The following is a 20,350-nucleotide window of genomic DNA, read 5'->3' as shown; positions in this document are numbered from 1 at the left end:
ATTTCATAGGAATTAGGTAAAAGTAACTCAGTAGTTATACATTATAAGTTTTTGTGTAGAATTTGAATTGTTTGAATAAGATATGATAGATTAGTGATACCAAAGGCAACTTTATTGCATTTTATGTGTAGCAGAGAGTAATGTCTAAGTACTGGGGCCTTCCACTTTAAGATGTAGAAAATTGCAAAAGAAAGTTGCTCTCACCTTAAGAACAAGAGCAAGGTCAATGATCAACAAGTTATACCAGGATGCTTCACCCATAGAAACTGCAAGATAATACATATGTGCTGTTTTTAGCTGCTACATTTGTGGTAATTTGTTACATGGCATAGAAAAGAAATGAGGACAGATACAGACATGTTGTGCATAAGTATAATATATTCTGATTAATGAAAACTTATCTATCAAAACACTTTTTAAAAATATATCTAAAAACATCTCCAGTTGCCTGGTATCAGTCAGTGAATGTAATTGTTTGCACTGTAAGAATACTGTGCATTTCTGCTATCTAATACAAGAGTCAATAACCTGGATATAGACAATCCTTTACAGCCTCTCTTTTCTCAGCATGTTGTTTCTAAGAAAGTTAAGAGTGGGAGAGAGAAAGTGTCTTGTCACTCTTTTGTTGTTTTAACTCTTTGCTTGCAGGAAGTATGACTTTTTCACAGACATCAGCTAATTGTCACTAACCTCAGCCGGCATAAGGCCTTTTACAATTAATATTATTCAGACAACTCCTTGTGTTGACTCGCCTGTTTTCTTTCCCTAGAGTTTCCTTTGATGCTCTGGTGGCATCAGATAGGACAGATGAAACTGCATGAATACAGGCAACATTTAGTGCTTTTACATTGTCTCAGATTGCAGAAGCAGAAATGCACAGTATTCTTACAGTGTTGCTGAACACTTATATTCATGTTAGCCTCTTTAATTTAATGATAAAACACTATCTCCTTATAGTCTCTTTCATTTTCTAGCACCCAGTCTTTGTATAAATGAACACCCATGCCCTCCCTCATGGTAGAGCTTAACTAGAACATGTGTGGTTTTGCTCCTGATAACTATTTAGATTTATTCACTTAATTACATGTAGTTTTTATTATCATAAAATCTTTAATCTCAGGGAAGACCTGTTGTTAATAGCAATGAGAATGATAAGATGGGCAATTCTATCTCAGTTATACTTTCTCAGTTTGGTTGAACTCAATCTGTATTCTTAGCTTACAGTATGTGGTCAGAAGAAAATCACTTGAGAAGTTTTCTTTCTTGTCTTTCTACCTACTGCCCTGCTGAACTTTATGTGCTCATCTAATTTCACTGACTAAACACATTCTGTTTTTACTATTTAAATCACTAGTACAATAAGTGTTTTTTTTTGTCTGATGAATTCTACCTACTATCTTGTTACATATTATTTTAATCATGTTCTAGAAAGAGTAATATGTGGTGTGTTTACTAGTCAATAAAGGTAAAGACCAAAGTGTTTTAGTAAGTAGTTAAGAAGATGAGTAAATACTTAGAACAAATGTTTCTACTGTAATGATTATGTAAATAATAGTGAATGTATTATAGTTCAGTCTGAAGTTCTAAGTTATGGTTTGCCACCAGTAATATTTCATGGAAAAAAGAAATAATCTAAATATTATCAGATGTCTCTCCAGCACTTTACCTTATATATCATGCTTTTCTTTAGCACTTTAAGCCAGCTGTTTTCAGGAGTTGGGATTCTGGTGTCACTGAATTGTGACTAAGAACTGTGGTAGGAAAAGTGTATCTCTTTTTTCTGAGGCTTATTTAATGTATAATATATCTTCATGGACAACATCTCTCTTGAATTTTCGCTGTCTGACCTGCTACACAAAATTTGTCTTCTTTTGACTCTCGTGTCTGTAGCTTTGTCTTCTTAGTAACACATCTCCTTTCTTCTTTTGTTCAGTTTTCCTTCTCCGTTCTAGGGAAAGTGCTTTGATACCAAAATAAGCTTATATAGCATTCATTCATTGTGTGTGTGTGTGTGTGTGTGTGTGTGTGTGTGTGTGTGTGTATGTCCATGTACCACACACCAGCGTGCCAAAAAAAGTATACACATAACTTGTATTCATCTTTTGTTATCGGTATATATTGTTACAATTTTAATACAGTATTTTCCTTTCTTAAAATGCATATATATATTTTTGGCACCGTGTGTGTGTGTGTGTGTGTGTGTGTGTGCATGTCTCACACAGGAGTATATATTATACTATAGTGGGAGTATAACAGATCTCTTGAAGTTTGTGTTTTTTTTAAATCAATTGCCTTTTACTACTCTTAGTGATAGTCCTGGAGTTAAAGAAGGTAGAGTGTAATTTCAGGGATTGTGCCAAGGCCCCACTGCACCTTAATATATCCTACTTGGCTTCTGAAATGCCACATATTCTTTCTGATTAATACTATATTTTTAAAAAATCTAGTTAAAATATAAGTATTTACCTAATAATAATGTGCATGTTAACCTTTTAATGCCCTCATGTAAACTTGTTTACTTTAGAAAATAGCTGGTTACCTAATAATATATTGTGGAAGGCTCTCTTTCCCTCCGTTTATTACTCTTTCATTCATTCTCACATTCAGCATTTAATTTTTCTTGCACATCAAGCTAGATGCTGAGGAGTTGAAAGAAACATAGTAGTTCTCATGGTCTAGTAAGAAAAAGGCAAAGAGCCATTCTATGAAGCATCTTATGGAAAGCCTCTATTAGAGGGATTCCTTAGAAACCTCATAGGCTCCCAAAGAGAAATGGGAATGTCAAAGTAAATGTCATTTACTGAAAGGATGCCTAGGGCACGCACTACCTGGTACATGATGAATTCAGATGAGTGTTTACTGATTTGTAGAAGAACCAGATGACAGTACTGCATTATCTAGAGTATAATTGCTATATGGAATATTTAGGTGTTTGAAGTTTACTTTGCTCCTAAAAATTATTTCATAATGATATAAGTAGTTATATTAAAAGTACCTCATTCCCTTTTATCTATTCTGTAAAAAAATTGACCACTGTAACTGGTTGTGTAATGGGATAAGAAAGATGGTATTAGGTTACGCGATTATTTGACAGCTCTAGGAAAATCTTCCAGTTTCAGATTCCATGTGATATAAGAAATCTTTATATTTGTAAGCTCACAAGTAGACACATAAATATTATACAACGTAAAATATGCTTCAGAACATTCTCCTGCCCAGGATGAAGTAACAGGGACCAGATTTTTCTTGCTGCCTGAAACAACCAAATATCGGACAAAGTATGCTAAAAAAATGGTTTCAAAACACTAGACAATGGGCCAAGTTGGCCAGTGACCCTGAGAGACTTAAGGTAAAATCAGCAGTACCTAGCGAGTGGAAATGGGGAATGCGAGCAAGGGGGTTATCTAAGTGATGGTCCAGGTGCTGGTTTTGGTGTTTGGGTGGTTTGTCATGCTGTCAATGATAGAAGTAGTACCTTTTCTGGGTTAAGGGCAAATAGGGAGTTTGAATTTACACATGTATCTGAAATGCCTGTAAGATATCCAGCTATCTATTAGACAGCAGGATATTCATATCTAGAGGTTAAGAAAGAGGTTCACATTAGAGATGCAATTTTGGGAGTCATCTACAGATGGTTAAAACCAGGAAAATTGGTTGTCATTCAAACAAGTACTTAAAGTTTAAAGAGCAATGGGCCAAGAGAATACCAATTTTAAAGATTACTACTTTAAAATTCGTATCCATCAAGGACATAGAAAGTGTCCTTGATGGAAACTATAAGGGAATGATCAGAAATGTGGTATGAAGGGTGTGTGGAGAGTTTCTAGGAGCCAGTGGTCACTCGTATCAAACACAGGATGATAACTAGGGGCTTTACTTTGCTTATCTGCCATATGAAATGGTTAGATTTAGTAATTTTTGGTTATTTTTAATTCTAACATTCTTGTGAGATTCTTTTGGTTGTTTTGCTTGTTTTATAATGATACAGTGCTTTCATTATAACCTACAATGAAGTTAATGTTGTACGTCATTATGGGTTTGTTGTAAGTAGAGATACTGATGTTCCTCTTTGTTTCTTCATTCTTTTGTATTTTTAATTGTGGTACAGTACAAATAACATAAAATTTACCATCTTAGCCATTTTTAAGTATAGAGTTTAGTCTGATGTTCCTCATTTGACTAACCTTATTGAGTATAAATTAATATATAAGTACAGAAAATACTATATGATATATCTTTGTATAGGTTATTTTGGGTGTGATCTAGGTACCTTGCTAGCCTCACCCCTAGGTCCAGTCCTGTATTATACACATTATATATTTAAATATTAATGTGTTCTGGAAAAGTTTGAAGAAAAAACTTGCTTCTGATTAAATGATTCAAGTCTGGGCCCTAAAATTCTGAGTTTTTTAAAAAGTAGTGTCTGTTTTCCAAATAGTTTTGTGAACCAAAATATAAAACAAAACCCTGAAGTCATCATCAGATAGAACAGAACATCACAACTTAAAGCTATCAAAGTGGAAGTCTGAGCAAGTAAATATGTTTGGCATCAGTGTTTCTGGAAAATTGATTTTGGAGCTAAAGTTGATACTTGCTAAACCAATGTTCTTTTTTATTTATGATTAAAAAGGCTTAAATTACATAAAAACATAAACAATATTTGTTTTTCAATGGGAAAAGGAGCTTGCACACTTCATTGTAGTGGATTATTTTATAGTGCTACGTGTAGTCTTGAACAATTTTTTTAAAAAAATATAAGCTTGGTATGGGGGCCTCACAATTAGCAATGAGATTAGCATAAACTCTATTGTTCTTTTCAGTTTTTCTCTATCTGCTGATCAGCAAATAACTTATTTTTTATACTTCAAAAGCTACGATTTTATCCCAGAAGTACATCATTGGCAATGGCATGCAGTTGACAAAATACTCTGACCTGGAATTCACTAATAAAGGAGAACGGTGCCCTGGTGGGTTTTTGTCTTTATACTGAAGATTATGTTGCTGGCCTATGGCATTTCCTGGATGTTTTTTGTACTTTCTGATGTCTTCTAAATAGACAATGTAGTGTTAATGGAATCTATTTTCCATACCAAACATCCTTGTCTCTTTATTTTGCTAATAGTGCTCTGTTAATACTTTATGGAACTTCTTTCCATATTCCGTGTCATTTTGGTGTATCAGTCAAAGTGTCTCAAGTACCAATAAGCCAGTTGAGGTAAACCAATTGAATTGTTTCTTCCAGGAAGTTAAACATAGAATATGACCAGTGATGCTGTAATCACATTGTGTGAGACACTTGATGTCCTCATGTCCATTGATCTTCCTACCTTATCTCTAGGATAAAATGAGTAGGCATTTTAGGCTAGACAGATCAACTGTTAATCACCTCAATTGCAAAAGTAATTTTTTTACATATGCTTAAAATTTTCTACGCAGGACCATATTTTTATCTATACACATTGAGAAAGTGACAGTAATTGCAAGGTAGTTTGTCAGAAGGAAGAAGTCTGGAATACAAATGTATGAATCTTTTTATAATTCCCTGACATGTATTTATGGAAAAAGTGTGGAGATTTATAGCACTCACTCTGAAAAAGAAGACAACTAATGTTCACTTTTGAGGTTTTTAACCTAAAGACCTAAATGGGAATATTTAGATTCGTACTACATGTAAGATACTCAAAGTATTTTCATAATGCATTGAGAATTTATAAAATAGGAAAACTGTGATTTGGGTAATAGTTTGTATATTTTTTATACTGCAAATGAAATATTTTGGTGGCCTCTATATACATAGATAGCTCAACCATAAGTAACAGCATTTGTATATAAAAGGACTGTGAATATCTTTGATAAATCTGTGAGGGCTAATATATTATATGGATCTGGCATATAGTGGATATTCAGTGTGTGTTTATTGACTTTATTTATTTAGTAAAAATTTAGGTGGCAGTTAATGTGTTATATCTTCATATCAACACTGATTTCCTTCCATTGACAGATGAGGGGACTGAGGTAATGGACAGATTAAATAGCTTGTCATAGGTCCCATAGCTGGAGTTGTACCCATTTGGCTGACAAGTCAATTTTCAAATTTCCCTACCATGTTTTCTCTCTGGAATGAAATGATGAACATGAATTAAACAATTGTTTTAATTAATATCTGTATCTGATGCTAATAAAAATAATTGTTTATTTAATAATTATTTAGTACCTACTACATGCTAAGCACTGTACTATGTACTGAGACTGTAGAATGAGCAAAATTGGCAAAGTATCTGACATTGTAGAGCTGAATTCTGGTGAAAATTTGGTAAGGCTATTGGTATTTTAAAACCCTATTGTTTCAAGTTTTTTAAGCACTGGGATATGTATTTTGTCTCTTTGTTCCTCATTTCCTGCTCAGTTCATGGTAAATATTAAAGAATTCATGAATAAAAAAAGAAAAAATGAATGAAATTACACCCTGAATATTTCTTCATTTTTGTTTTTTATTTGAAACTGTTTCCTGTTCTGAGGAATAAAATACATTCATACAGAGAATATTTCATTCTGTAGAAATTTTGCAAAACATAATTTTCACTGAAGTTTCAAGTTTTAAAGAAAAAGAAGCATGTTATTTGGGAATAAGAAATAGGACCATTATTTAAAAGGACAGAAAATATGGTATAACATTTTAGAGCATTTATATATAAAGTGTTGTGTATGATGGACAGTGGGTGAAGTAAAATGGTCAGATTAATATATAAATGAAACCTGTTTTATTGTCTTCTTTTTAACTGAGTTGTAATAGAACACAGAAATTAGAGAAATCTAAGTTAACCAAACCTTACATATGGGGTACATAAATGACATGAATCTTTTCAAATTGCACATAAACTTGGAACTTCAGAAAAAATTTTTAATTGTGGTACAGTACAAATAACATAAAATTTACCATCTTAGCCATTTTTAAGTATAGAGTTTAGTCTGATGTTCCTCATTTGACTAACCTCAGAAAAAAGTATGTGACAATCATTTATTAAAACAAGAATACTGAACAATTTCTGCTGTATTGGTTTGTCCTCAGTATGTAATAATTAGATATGTAGTCCTTGACCTAATAGGAATCAAAATAGCGGTGGTTCTACTTCAAGAATTTGTAATAATCCCTTCACTTTAGCGCATGAATGTGTTCAATATTGAAGAAAGAACACGTTGCTACCAAAACTGAAATAAGATCCTTGAAACAGAAAGGATGTTGCCACGGAAAAATGAAGTAACACTCAGTGCAGCTGTGATGCATTAATGAATAGGATATTTTTTTAAAAGATCATTTGTGTTTGGTGTGGCTCAGAGGGTCCCAACCAGATGGTTTCCATGAACATGATCTGACCCCCGGTTTGAGGACTTCTTACTGGCAGATTACTTCATTTTCTTTCCCTTGGATTGTCAGATCCTTACATTAATGCAGAATTTACTGCTGCAGATTTCTGTTTGCTTGTATAAATCATTCAACATTTTACATTAAAACCACAATTTTAGACGTACAGTTTAACAGTTATTTTAAAAGTGTAAAAAGATTTATGTGATAGCATTAGTATATAAAATAGATGTAACGTAAGTTTGAGCAATTTGGATTATGTATATGTTTTGGTTCTTATCATTAAAGCAATCCCCACAACATACATCATATTTTAGAAAGTTAATTTTTTAGTGTTATGCATCTCATGCCAATATACTGTTGATTCTTTATGTATTGCTCAGGTTGTTTAAATTTAATGAAACAATTTATTTCTGAATTATTAGGATTTTGGAATATATTGTGATTTTGGAAATTTGGGTACAATTTAAAGTTTTTTTCAGGTCCTATATGTATATATATGTGTATATGGTGGCATATCAAACCAGTTAGCTCACATTATTGAAAGCATTTTTCAAAACAGCATCAATACCTACATGAAGTGTTAAATACTGACTCTTCATAATTTGACCTTATTACCACAATGTGTATAGGAGAATATGCTCTCAGGGTACCATTTTAATTTGTGCAATTGAACACTAATAATGACTTATGTTAAATATTTAAAAACTTAAGTGTAATACATCTGAGACAATATACACTTCTATTTCAGAATAAAAAATATGTTGTGATCTTAAATCAATTAACTACTTAACATACGAGTATACATACTTAAATTATCTAAGCTGCGAGGTAAAATTCTAGAACTAAAAAATGAACTCATACTCCATGATCCAATGTATTTATTTTTGCAAAATTTTACTTAATATTTTTCTTCACTGAATTCATCAGTTTGTCCATGCATATAAATGTTGAATCAAAGATGAGTAAGTTTGCTTATTTATAAGGCTGGCAAATTATTTATTGTATCAAGGAATTCCAGACTTGTTACATATCATTATACTTTCACTAAGGAATATATTAGGCCCATGAGAAGTGATATTCTTAGTTATTTTTTAATAAAATATAGCATCTTTGCTAATATAATTGGCTAGAATATCCAAACATTTATATCAAGCAAACAAATTTTATTTTTATTACAAATTTACATAATACCTTTGTATGCGAAATATTTTATAGTAAATTAACAGGTCATATTTGTTTTCCTTAAAAATAGTGCAAGTTTGCTAGCCTAAGCAATTTACTAATCTAGTACAGAGTATTACTTTTTAAGAACCAACTAAGACTAATAGACTTTAACCTACGTTGCTTTTGAATTAAGAACTCATGATGAATTCAAGTTTTGATTTGGGCTTGCTTAATTTTGTTTTACCTCTCTAAGGGCCTAGCAACCTACATAAATACACTGGGGATAGGGAAGCATAAAAACTTCACATTAAATCACAGTTTATATAATTTAAAGTGTGATAAAAACAAGGAATAATGATCTGATTTTTGTCTCCTGAATTTTCTTCATTACCATGTATCTGTTTATAACAAATGTGATATATATCACACTAACTCAAGTATAAAGTATATACTTGAGTCTTGGTATACGTTTGTAAAATGAGAAATTATGTGATAAAAACATGTTGTATGTTAATGTTTGCCTAGAGCTATAATCCTAACATTTTAAACATTTTTTAAAAATATTTTAGTCTGTAAAGTAAAAATGGATGGGCAAAATGCACATAGAAATAGCAGTTTGTGGGTTTGTTTGGTTTTTTTTATTTCAAGTAAGAGCAATAAAATGCTAGTCAGTTCTCAGGACTTAGCTGGTGTTAACAAAATCTAATCAACTGGAAAAGGAGGAGGATTTTCTCACCTTTGTTTGCCAGTACATTTTTAACTCAATTATGTTTCTTGGAAAGAACTGTAGAAAAGCAGATATGTTTTCAACTGATGTCATTGTGCCCTTTTGATCAAATTTATAGCAAAACCCCAAACCTTTTCAAATGTTTGTTGTGTTCTTTAGTAAAAGTAGCTCATAAAGACACAAGTATGGGACATTTTCATTTTTATTTTCTTGCCTGTTTATTCTAGTAAAGATATTATTAGTGTTTGAGGGTATGTTTACTCCCAAATTTAGTCTGATGCAAGTATTTTAATTCTGCTTTTCTTTTCTAGCTTGAAGTACAATCTTGTTGTGTGTTCATTCCAAATGGTAGCCTGCCTTCCCCAAGTACAATTGTATCTGGTGACATTCCTGGAACAGTAAGAAGTTGGTATCATGGACACACCAGCATGCCAGGAACGCTCGTCCTCTGCTTGCCTCAAATAAAGATTGTTAGTGCTGGCCACAAAAATATGGAACCTCTGCAGGAGATTCCGTTTGTCATCCCCCGACCCATCCTTGAAGAAGGTACTTTTAAAGAAATTCTTTTTATGGTTATTATATTTATATTGATATTTTTAATTGTGTTGTTTTTCTAATATCCTAGTGCATATATAAATCAGTCTTCTCCCTGAGAGAGTTACATGGTGATGAACTAAGTGATCTACAAAGTAATCTAAACAGAAAGATCTACAAAGGAAACGAACATGAACTGTGATGCTCTTCATTGACATCCACACCTTTTAATCATATTCATATATATGTATATAAACAGAGGCTATCTATAAAAGATATGCAATTAATATCATTAAAATTATAAACAGGTAAAACCAACTTGAGAAGAAAGTTGGTTTTAGATGTATACATTAGGCTGAATTAAGAATGATAAGTAGGTTGATCTTAATTTATACACTTTATTTATAAATGGTTATATATAACATAATCAAATGAATATATTTTTATCAAGCATAATATATGTCTAGATTTCTCATTTAAGCAAAATAGATAATTGTGTGATAAGTGACTCTTTCTGAAATACATACTTGATTTCTGACAGTTCAGTGTTTTAGTTGCAAATTCGTACCCTTTTGAACTTTGACATCTTCATCTCAAACAATATATGAACATTGAAAAGTTTTAAGTTGCAAAGTAAATACTGTGAATCTATATTTTAATAACAAGGTTCAAATTTTTGACAGTACTGAACAGGTCAACACCTTGTTCATATTATTAGAATGTAAGTGTATAAATCCTGGTATCATTCAGATTCTATACATACTGTTATGGAAAAGCAGATACTGTCTGTGTGGTTTTTGACTGTGACTTGATGTTGATTTCTCTCTCCTTTTCTCTGTATCGAAACTTCCACTGAAATCTAGTTTTCTCAGATTTGTCAGAAGTAAGCATGATTTTAATGCCTGAAATTAATGTTGATAATGTTTAAGATTGTTAAATATGAATGCCATTGTCATAAAATCATAGAATGCTAAGGGTTAGAAGGAACTTCTTTAGAGTTTTTCTTGTGTGACGTTTGTCTCAATGCAAGGATCAATTCTCTAGCATATTGGACATATCCATTCTTTGCAGTTTGCTTTTGGTTATAGTGAGTGCTTTATTATCACAACACATATTGTGTTGTGATACCATGTCAAGGGTATGCTAGCCTTATAAAGTGAGCTGGGGCATGCTCAACTCTGGAGTAATTTTTGTAGGATTAAAATGATTCGTCCCTTGATTTTTTTGTTAAAACTCACTAATATTTGTATATCAACTCTTTGGAATATAATTTGCAATCTTAAAATTCTTCCTTTTAAGTGTGCAATTTGATAATTTTTAGTGTATATAGTATTGTGCAACTGTCACCACTGTCAGATTTTAGAACGGTTTCATCACCCCAAGAAAGAATTGGTATACTATTAAGAGTTACTCTTCATTCTTCCTTCTCCCAGTCCCAGGCAATCACTAATATGTCTATCTCTATGAATTTGTTATTCTATATATTTCATAAAGTGGAATCACATCATGTATGGTCTTTTGTGACTGATTTGTTTCACTTACTGTAATGTTTTCAAGGTTGATTCATGTTATAATGTGTCAGTCTTCATTCCATCTTATGGCTGAATTATAATCTATTTTTATGTTTATGCTACATTTTCTTTATGAATACATCAGTTGATGGACATTTAGGTTGTTTCCACCTTTTGGCTATTTTGATTAATTCTGCTATCATCACTTTATACATGTTTCTGTGTGGACATATGTTTTAATTTCTATTAGATACATTGTATGCATATCTACCTAGGAATAGAAATGTTGGATCATATGGTAATTCTATAGTTAAGCTTTTGAGGAATTGATAGAATGTTTCCTAAAATTGGCACCATTTTACAATCCCACATAAATACATGAAAGTTCTAATTTATCTATCTGTGTCAGCACTTGTTATTGACTTTCTTTTTGTTTCTAGCAATCCCATTGGGTATAAAGGGGTATCTCATTGCCATCTTGATTTGCATTTCCCTAATGACCAGTGATGTTGAATATCTTTTAATGTGCTTCTTGGCCATTTGTAGATCTTCTTTTATTTGTTCTTACTCTATTCAAATCCTTTGCCCTTTTTTTAGTTGGGTTATTTGTCTTTTGTTAAATTATAAGAGTTCTTTTTATATTCTAAATATTAGACCCTTATTAGATTTATAGATATGTGATGTGTGTGTGTGTATATATATATATATATATATATATATATATATATATATATGTATATGGGTTGTCTTCATTATCAAGATTGTTTGCTTTATAACATTTTTAAATTCCATTTTTTTCCTCTGCTATATTGGAAATTATTCCTCATTATTTTTATTTTTATTTTAGACATTAATGATCTTTCCATAAAGCAAACTCGGTCCTAGAAATATTGATGCATATTTAATTTATTAAGTTATGCAGTAAATCAAGTTATTTACTGTGCTTCTAAACAACACACAGGTGTTCAAATACTTTAATTCACTACTTCTCACCAGATTAACCAGTTGTCATTAGCATATGTTTTAATTCTTTCTTTTATCGTTTAAACTTCATAAGATAAAATTTAAAAAGAATAATTACTTCTATATTGTATATAATATGTTGCATATTATTAACTAATAATTAATTATATAGATATTGCATTTATATAACTAATGTGGGGCTTGGAAAATTTATTCAGCAAAAGGCCAGATGTTAAATATTTCCAGTTTTATCAGCTATATGGTTTCTGTCCCAACTACTCCACTCTTTGTAGTACAGACACAGCGATAGATGCTATGTCAGTGAATTGACATGACTATGTTCTAATAAATCTTTATTCACAAAATCTGGTCAGCCAAATTTGGTCATGCGCCATATATGCTGACTCATGTACTAGTACCTTACTAATCATTCCTTCTCACAGCTTAGGCCTTTCTTGTGTCTTAGATAATTTTCCTTCTGCCTTTTTGTAGTGATCTGCTGTTAGCAAACTTAATTTTGTTTGAAATGAAACAAAAATTGTTTGTTGAAAATGTCTGAATTTTGCCCTACTTTTTAAAAGATATTTTGCTAGATATACAATTTCTTGATGATAGTTATTTTCTTTTGACCTATTAAAGATACTGTTGTGCTGACTCTTGTTTTTTAAATTGTTCTTTTGAGAGATCTACTGTTAGTTTCTCTTTCCTTGAAAGTATTTTGTCCTTTCTCTCTGCCAGCTTTAGAATGTTCTTAATCTCTGAGTTTTAAAGTGTTAGTATTGGTAACTTATGAGTTCTGCCATATTTTCTGAGTTTATTTCTTCAGATGTTGTCTGTGCCTCATTCTTTGTACATATATGTTAGTTTTTTTGCTTTTTAAATGTATTTTTCTTGTCTTTGTGCTTGCATATTTTTCTCTCTTTGATATGCTGGCCTCCATTCTGAGTTAGCTTTTTAATCTGATCCTCCAATTCACTAATTTTCTTTTCAGTTATATCTAATATGCTGTTGAACTTGTTTATTGAATTTTTTGAGTAAACTTTTATAGAATTCTAATATATAGTACAGAAAACTGCACAACTTTTAATGTACAACTTGATACATTTCATAAAAAAACTCCACCCATGCTACCAGGATCTGAATCCAGATCAAGAATATTACCAGCACCCAGGAGATCTTCTCTAGCTTTTTGCCATTCACTATTTCTTAAAGGCAAATTGTCCCTGCATACCAAAAACCATAGATTAGTTTTCTTATCTTAACACGTTATTTATTAAATTTTAAATTTCATGTATGATATTCTTTTCATTTTAGTTTTTTAAAAACACCTTGCTGCTTGTTCATGATTTTCAAGGTTTCCTTATATTTCTTCATATAGGAATCATTTATGTTATATTACAGTCTAATTCCTATTGACTCTTATTTCTGTGCCTCATATTTCTTGTGCATTTTTTTCAAGAGGAGCCTGAAGTTGCTTCCTGTGCATGTTTGAATTTGCTCCTGACACATTGAGAGCATTACCTGTTCGGGACCACTTAAAACTAAATTTTTGTTAGAGGTTTTTATGCCACACAAATAATAAAAATTCAAGCCACCACTTCTTATGAGGCTTGGCTTGTAGTTATGAGTATTTTTCTTCCTGTGTTCAAGGTTCACTTTTCTGGTAGAGTTTGTGATAGGGTCATGTAGAGAGGGTAAGATCTAGATACTTTTATTTCTAGTTTACCCTACCTTTACCTCACTTGCACGTGAGCTTTTTGGGTTCTCCACGTGGAATGGTCCTAAGGCTTTATCTTTAGTTAGGCTTAGTTGTGAACAAGAATGTTCAGTTTCACCAATTTTGAAATGGCTTAACACATTTTTCTTCTTACCTCTGAGTTTCTGGTTTCCCTAAGGCCCTGGCATTAATAATCCTTACTTTCTGAGAAATTTGTTAATTAATTTAAGAAGATATTGTCTGTATGTTGAGTGTGTGTAGACCAAGCTATATAAGTTTTATTCATAGTATGTGTTAATATATAAGCATTTTATAAATATATTAATCATTTTTATTTCTTTTTAACATACGGCTCATTCAGGGCACTAAATCTACCATGTTGCTGGAAATAATCCCTCAGTGATTGAAAGATGTGACAGTATTACAACCGTTTTTTCTAATGGATTTTATGACAGGATTGATATATATTGCCCCACTGTTCTTTATCTCTTCAAAACTCTTTTTAAAAATCCCTCTTATTCCTACAACTCTCTTGCCAACTTCTACTGTTTGTCGTTTTTCTTATAAAATATCTTATTCTCATCTTATTTTTCAAATACATTATAAATGTCTTAAGAACTACAGAAGTCTCCATCTATAAAGCATAAGATGTTATTATATTCTCTGATTTTTTTCCCTGGAACTGAGTTGGACAGCATTTTAGTTTATTTTGAACTTAAAAAAATATATCACATACCAATTGGAGAGGCTAGGATCAAATAGAAACATCTAAAGTCTATTTGTCATACTCCCTAGGAGAATATAGAGTGACTGTATAATCAACACTGAAACCTAAAGTAGAAACAATTTTTTTAACCGTATAGTTATTCTCATTGGGCAAACCTACCTTGAGGAAAGGAGATTATTTCAAGATATTTAAATCTTCTTTAGGTATTAAAAAACTGTAGAGACTAACTTCTTATAAGTACCATAAATTTAACTTTTTTCTTCGTTTTAAAGGGTGCTTATAAAAATGTTTGAGTATAAGGCTTTGATGCTTATGTGTAATGAACAGTTTACTCTTTATCCTTACATTTGTATATAGATGGAGAAAGAATCTGGAGGTCTACTTAATCATTTTATCAGTTTTCACCTAATCCTCCTGGTTTCAGTGTCACTCTGCATTCTCTTTTTCGAACATACTTGAGTATTAGAACCTACTGAGGATAGATACCATAAATCAATTTGATCCTTTATAGTTTACCCCTCTGGGCCTCAGTCATTTGCCATTTATCTATTATCTCTTCATCTTTAATCATTTTGTAATAATTCTTATCTGCTATCTTGTCCTACCTTGTTCTTATAGTCCTTTTTGGTTTATAATTTTTTTCTCTCACTGTCATTTTTCAGAATGTAGATAAACATTTTCAGTCATTGATGTTCAAGTAGATGCAGATTGTATCTAAATCGATACCACTTTCCCATTACATTCCTTTCTAGTCTGCTTCCCTGATACTGTTGTTGCTGTTTTTCTGTTCAGCTCGTTTTTTGTTCAGTCACTGATTGTTGGTAAGTATGGAGGATGGATTTGGGTGATCGTGTAGAGAAAGGTAGGAAAACTGGAGGGAAGGAGGTTAGTTAGATATTGCAGCCAGCTATTTTAGTTGTCTAGAAATATTACTGTCAGAGCCAGGATGATGGTGATGGGTATAGAGAGAATGGGCAGAATAGAGAAATATTTAAGAAATTAACAAAAAATTGGCAAAACTTTGTAACTGGATTAGTTACAGATAGTAAAGGAGAAGTAACTGTTTAGAATAGGTCCATGGTTCCTAACTTGGATGTTTGTGTAGATGTTTATGTAGTTAGTATTATGATTATAAATAAAGGTTTAGGTTTTTGTGTGGAAGGCGAGAAAAGATGAACGTAGATTGGGACATACTGTGAATTGCTTCTGAGACATCAGGTAATGAGCTGTTTCATATATGGGACCATCCAGAATTCAAAAGAGGGATCTTTGTTAGAAATACACAATATAGCAGGGAAAACCATGAAAAATGATGTGATCACTGAAACTCACTTTTGTAGTGACAAATAAGTAGAATCCAGATAGAATAAGGGGAACACTAATTTTTATTGGATGAGAAGGAAAGGAATAATCTATGATGGAAATTGCAAATAAAAGGTAAGGTAAATAGAGGACACCATGAGGAAATAGCATACTGGAAGACAAATGATTGGATCATTTTACTTTTTAGCAGAGATACCAAATAAGATAAAGATGTAAAGGAATTTTACAATTTTAGGTGGTTGTTTCTCTTTCACATAGTACTTTCAGAGGCAAGTCAAGTAACGGTGGCTTAAGGACTGAATAGAAAATGAAGAATTGATACAACAAATACATAATGTTTTATTTAAAATTATTTGAGCAAGAAAGCATTAAGGGATAGAGTTCACTGAAGATTTCCTACTAAAGGCAGATGTGGCACTATACACCTCGTTGTCAAACAGTTTTAAAATCTCTATTAGTCTTTTGACACTTCTGCATTTTAGAATTCTTAGCTACTCTGCCACAAGAGGTGTCTCTCCCTGGCTATGCTCTCTCCCTCTTTGATCTCCTGACAAGAGGAAATTCAAATTCCTCTCCCTTTGTCATATATTTCAGTTATTTTTGCCTGAGATCCTTTCCATGGCTTCCCATCAATCTTTGGATAATTTTAAAATCCTTAACTTGACCAAGAGAATCCTTTATGAGTTAGCCCTCCCTACCTCTCCAGCCTTACTTTCTGCCATTCTACCCTCTACTAACACTTGCCCAACCTCCACCCCTGTAGCCTTTGAATAAGCACAGCTCTGTCCTATCTCAGGGCCTTAGCATATGCTACAGATGTGACTTCCTCCTTGATCTTTTCTCCAGGTTTCCTTCTCGTCTTCCAGGTTTCAGAGTTTTTCACTCATCAGGTCCCCTTAGTCTCTGCTCTCATTGCACCTAACTCATTACTTTTATTACTGCCTTTATCCCAGTAACAATTATTTTCATTCTCTTCTGCATCACTGAATAGGATGAAAAGGACAGGAAATATATGTCTTGTACACTGTTCTGTTTCTATCATCTAGCACAATGCATGGCACAAAATAGGAGCTCACTAAATAATTACAGAGTATGCTATTCAGTAAATAGTTTTAGGTTACTAAAGGAGAAAAAAACTGAAAATGAAAATGTCAACTTCTTATTGTATTCAGGTTCACAAATAATTGAAAAAGAATTCCTGGTTATTACGATATTAAGAAAAAACCCCATCATTACAAAGTTGATCAATAGGATAAAGAAGATGGATTCTTATAGATCTGAGGCTCCGTCTATACTGAGCCTCCTAAATTTCTGAACTTCTAAAGTTCAGAATGAGGAACTGTGTGTTGAAATGTGTCATCTGATTTCAATTGCCATGGGAAAGGAGAGATGATCTCTAATATACTCGAATATAGCCAGATTCAATCTGTGTAGGGTGTTTGGGTCAAAATCAACATGTTGAGTTTCATTAGGGAGCACTTCCAGAGAAGCTTGCAGACGTAATTTGCTATATCCAGCTCACACCTCGGAGCAGATGGGTTTCTACACTGTGCCTAGCAGAGGTTTGTTTTTTCTTCTTTGAAAGAGTTGCCTGTGACTTTAATAAAATATTTTGACAGAAATGGAATATTGAGACCATTTATAAATTAAAACTTTGCTGTTGTTGGATTTAGTGAATTTTAATAGAAACTGATGTGAACATTGTTGAGTACCTAGAAAAACACAAGAGCTATTTTTCCATGTAATTCTGGTTCACCTTAGTGGTTTATATGTATTGTTCCATTGTAGATTTTTAAAAATATCATAGTTTGATAATCATAATTTCACTTGTTCTGAAAGATGATGTACCACTGTAATAGTTTCTTTCCAGTTTTACTGAGTGTCTTTGATTTTAATCCTTAAATCGTATGTAAATGAGATTCCTTGGGGAAAAGAGGGAGCTCAAGAAAAGAGCGTCAGATTTGTTCTTGATACTGTTTTTAAATAAATCTCTTGAAAACCGTCATATATATTATAAATGAAATTAAGCTCTTGAACTGCCTCACTGTAGTTAATATAATTTCCATAGATGTTATTCTCTTCTAAGTAGCTCACATTCAGCCTGCTCCATCATTCGTTTAGCTATAGATTCTGTGACTTTTAAAGGTTGGAAAAGGAATTTTATTTTATTTATTTCCTGTTAATCAATTTTGCACTTCCTACCCCATACATACTTATTTTTAAAAAAAAAAAATGGCATATCTAATGTGCTTTCATATTTTTCCTGATCACCTTTTTAAAATAAACTGTATAATTCATATTATCTTAAGATCTTGAAAATGTGTTTTTAAAATGATACCAAGGTAACATTCTCATTAAAGAAAAAAAATTTAATGGAGATGTAATTGACATATAACATTGTAAGTTTAAGGTATATAACATTGGTCTGATACATTTATATGTCACATATCTGACTAATACTTCTATCAGGTCACATAATTATCATTTCTTTTTTTTGTGTGGTGAGAACATTTAGTAACTTTCAAATATATCAGACAGTATTGTTGACTGTAATCACTATGCTGGACATTAGATCTCCAGAACATACTCATCTTGTTGCAGGTTTGCACCATTTAACATCTCCCCAATAATAATGCCAATTTCAGCTTGAAGTTATCCATTCATCTAAGTAGCCTATTTTGTTGGGGCATATATAGAGTTGTTCATAATACCGCTTTTTAGTCCTTTTTAATTTGTTTAGGGTTGTTAGTGATTAGTGATATTCCTTCTTTTAGTCCTGATTTTGGTATTGAGGGTGTTCTTTTTTTTTGAGGTTAGCTTACCAAAAGCATTGTCAATAGACCAGATTGCTGGTCTATTCATAGAACCAAGTTTTCGTATCATAGATTTTCTTCTATTCTTTGTTTTCTATTTAACTGATTTCTGCTCTAATCTTATTTCTTTTTTTCTACTTGCTTTGCTTTGGTTTCACCTTGTTTTTTTCTAGTTTCTTAAGGGATAAAACTTAGGTTACTGATTTGAGAAATTTATTCTTGCAGGATATAGGCATTTAATAGTATAAATTTCTCTTTAAACACTAACTGTATCCCAGAAATTTTGATGTTTTATTTTTATTTACTTCAAAATATTTTGTAATGTTCCTTATTATTTCTTTTCTGACTCCTGGGTTATTTAGAAGTGTGTTATTTTTCTTCCAAATATTTGAAAAAAATATTTGTTGCTATTTTATAATCTAATTCCAATGTAGTCTAGAACATGTCTGATTTTAATCCTTTTAAATTTATTAAGACTTGTATTAGGTTTAGCATTTGTTGTATTTGGGAGAATTTTTCTTATGTGCTTGAATGTATATTCTGCAGTATTTGGATGCAGCATTCTATATGTGTCAGTTGAGTTCATTGATGCCGTTGTTTAACTCTTATAGCCTAACTGAGTTAAGGTCTAGTTATTCTATCAATTATTGAAAGTAGAAGATTGAAATATTCATGTATTACAGTTACCTACTTTTTTCTTTAAATTCTATCAGTGGTTGTTTTTTTTTTAAATGAGAAAGATCTCTTTTTTATTTTTTTATTAGGGAAGGAGAACAGGACTTTATTGGGGAACAGTGTGTATTTTCAGGACTTTTTCCAAGTTAGTTGTTGTCCTTTCAATCTTAGTTGTGGAGGGCACAGCACAGCTCCAGGTCCAGTTGCTGTTGCTAGTTGCAGGAGGTGCAGCCCACCATCCCTTGCAGGAGTCGAACTGGCAACCTTGTGGTTAGGAGGACAAGCTCCAACCAACTGAGCCATCCGGGAGCTCAGCGGCAGCTCAGCTCAAGGTGCCCTGTTGAATCTTAGTTGCAGGGGGTGGAGCCCACCATCCCTTATGGGAGTCGAGGAATCGAACTGGCAACCTTGTGTTTGAGAGCCCACTGACCCATGTGGGAATCAGACAGGCAGCCTTCGGCATTAGGAGCACAGAGCTCCAACAGCGTGAGCCACCGGGCCAGCCCCAAATTCTATCAGTTTTTGCTTCATATGTTTTTAGATTTGTTCTTAAATATAAGCACACACGTAATTTTCTGGCTCCCTAAAGTGTTGACCTGATTATCATTATGAACTGTGCCTTTTTGTCTCTATACTTATTTTCGTAAATCTATTTTTCTGGTATTATAGCTACTTTAACTTTTATGATTATAGCTTGATGGTACATCTTTTCAGTCCTTTCACTTAATCGTAGTTGTGTTTTTGAACGAAGGTCTTACTCATTTAGAGAGCATTTAGTTACATCTTACTTTTTTATGCAGCTTGACAATCTCTTATTCTTAAAGGAGGTG

General features: G+C 32.3%; 1 protein-coding gene across 8 annotated transcripts in view; it reads left to right on the top strand.

Moving 5' to 3' along the window:
- Window positions 1-20,350, top strand: part of VPS13B (vacuolar protein sorting 13 homolog B) — a 735,829-nt gene that overhangs the window by 334,709 nt on the left and 380,770 nt on the right. For all 8 annotated transcript variants that reach the window (XM_074316465.2, XM_019757646.3, XM_019757649.3 and 5 more), the window contains exon 23: window positions 9,569-9,803. In XM_074316465.2, the coding sequence (XP_074172566.2) occupies window positions 9,569-9,803 (235 nt within the window). The remainder of the gene's footprint in view (window positions 1-9,568; window positions 9,804-20,350) is intronic.

Source organism: Rhinolophus sinicus, chromosome 6, assembly GCF_057876585.1.
Source record: "Rhinolophus sinicus isolate RSI-liver-muscle chromosome 6, RSI-T2T, whole genome shotgun sequence".
Lineage (NCBI taxonomy): Eukaryota > Metazoa > Chordata > Mammalia > Chiroptera > Rhinolophidae > Rhinolophus > Rhinolophus sinicus.
Note: the sequence above shows the minus strand (reverse complement) of the source record. Positions and strands in the feature narration are given on the sequence as shown.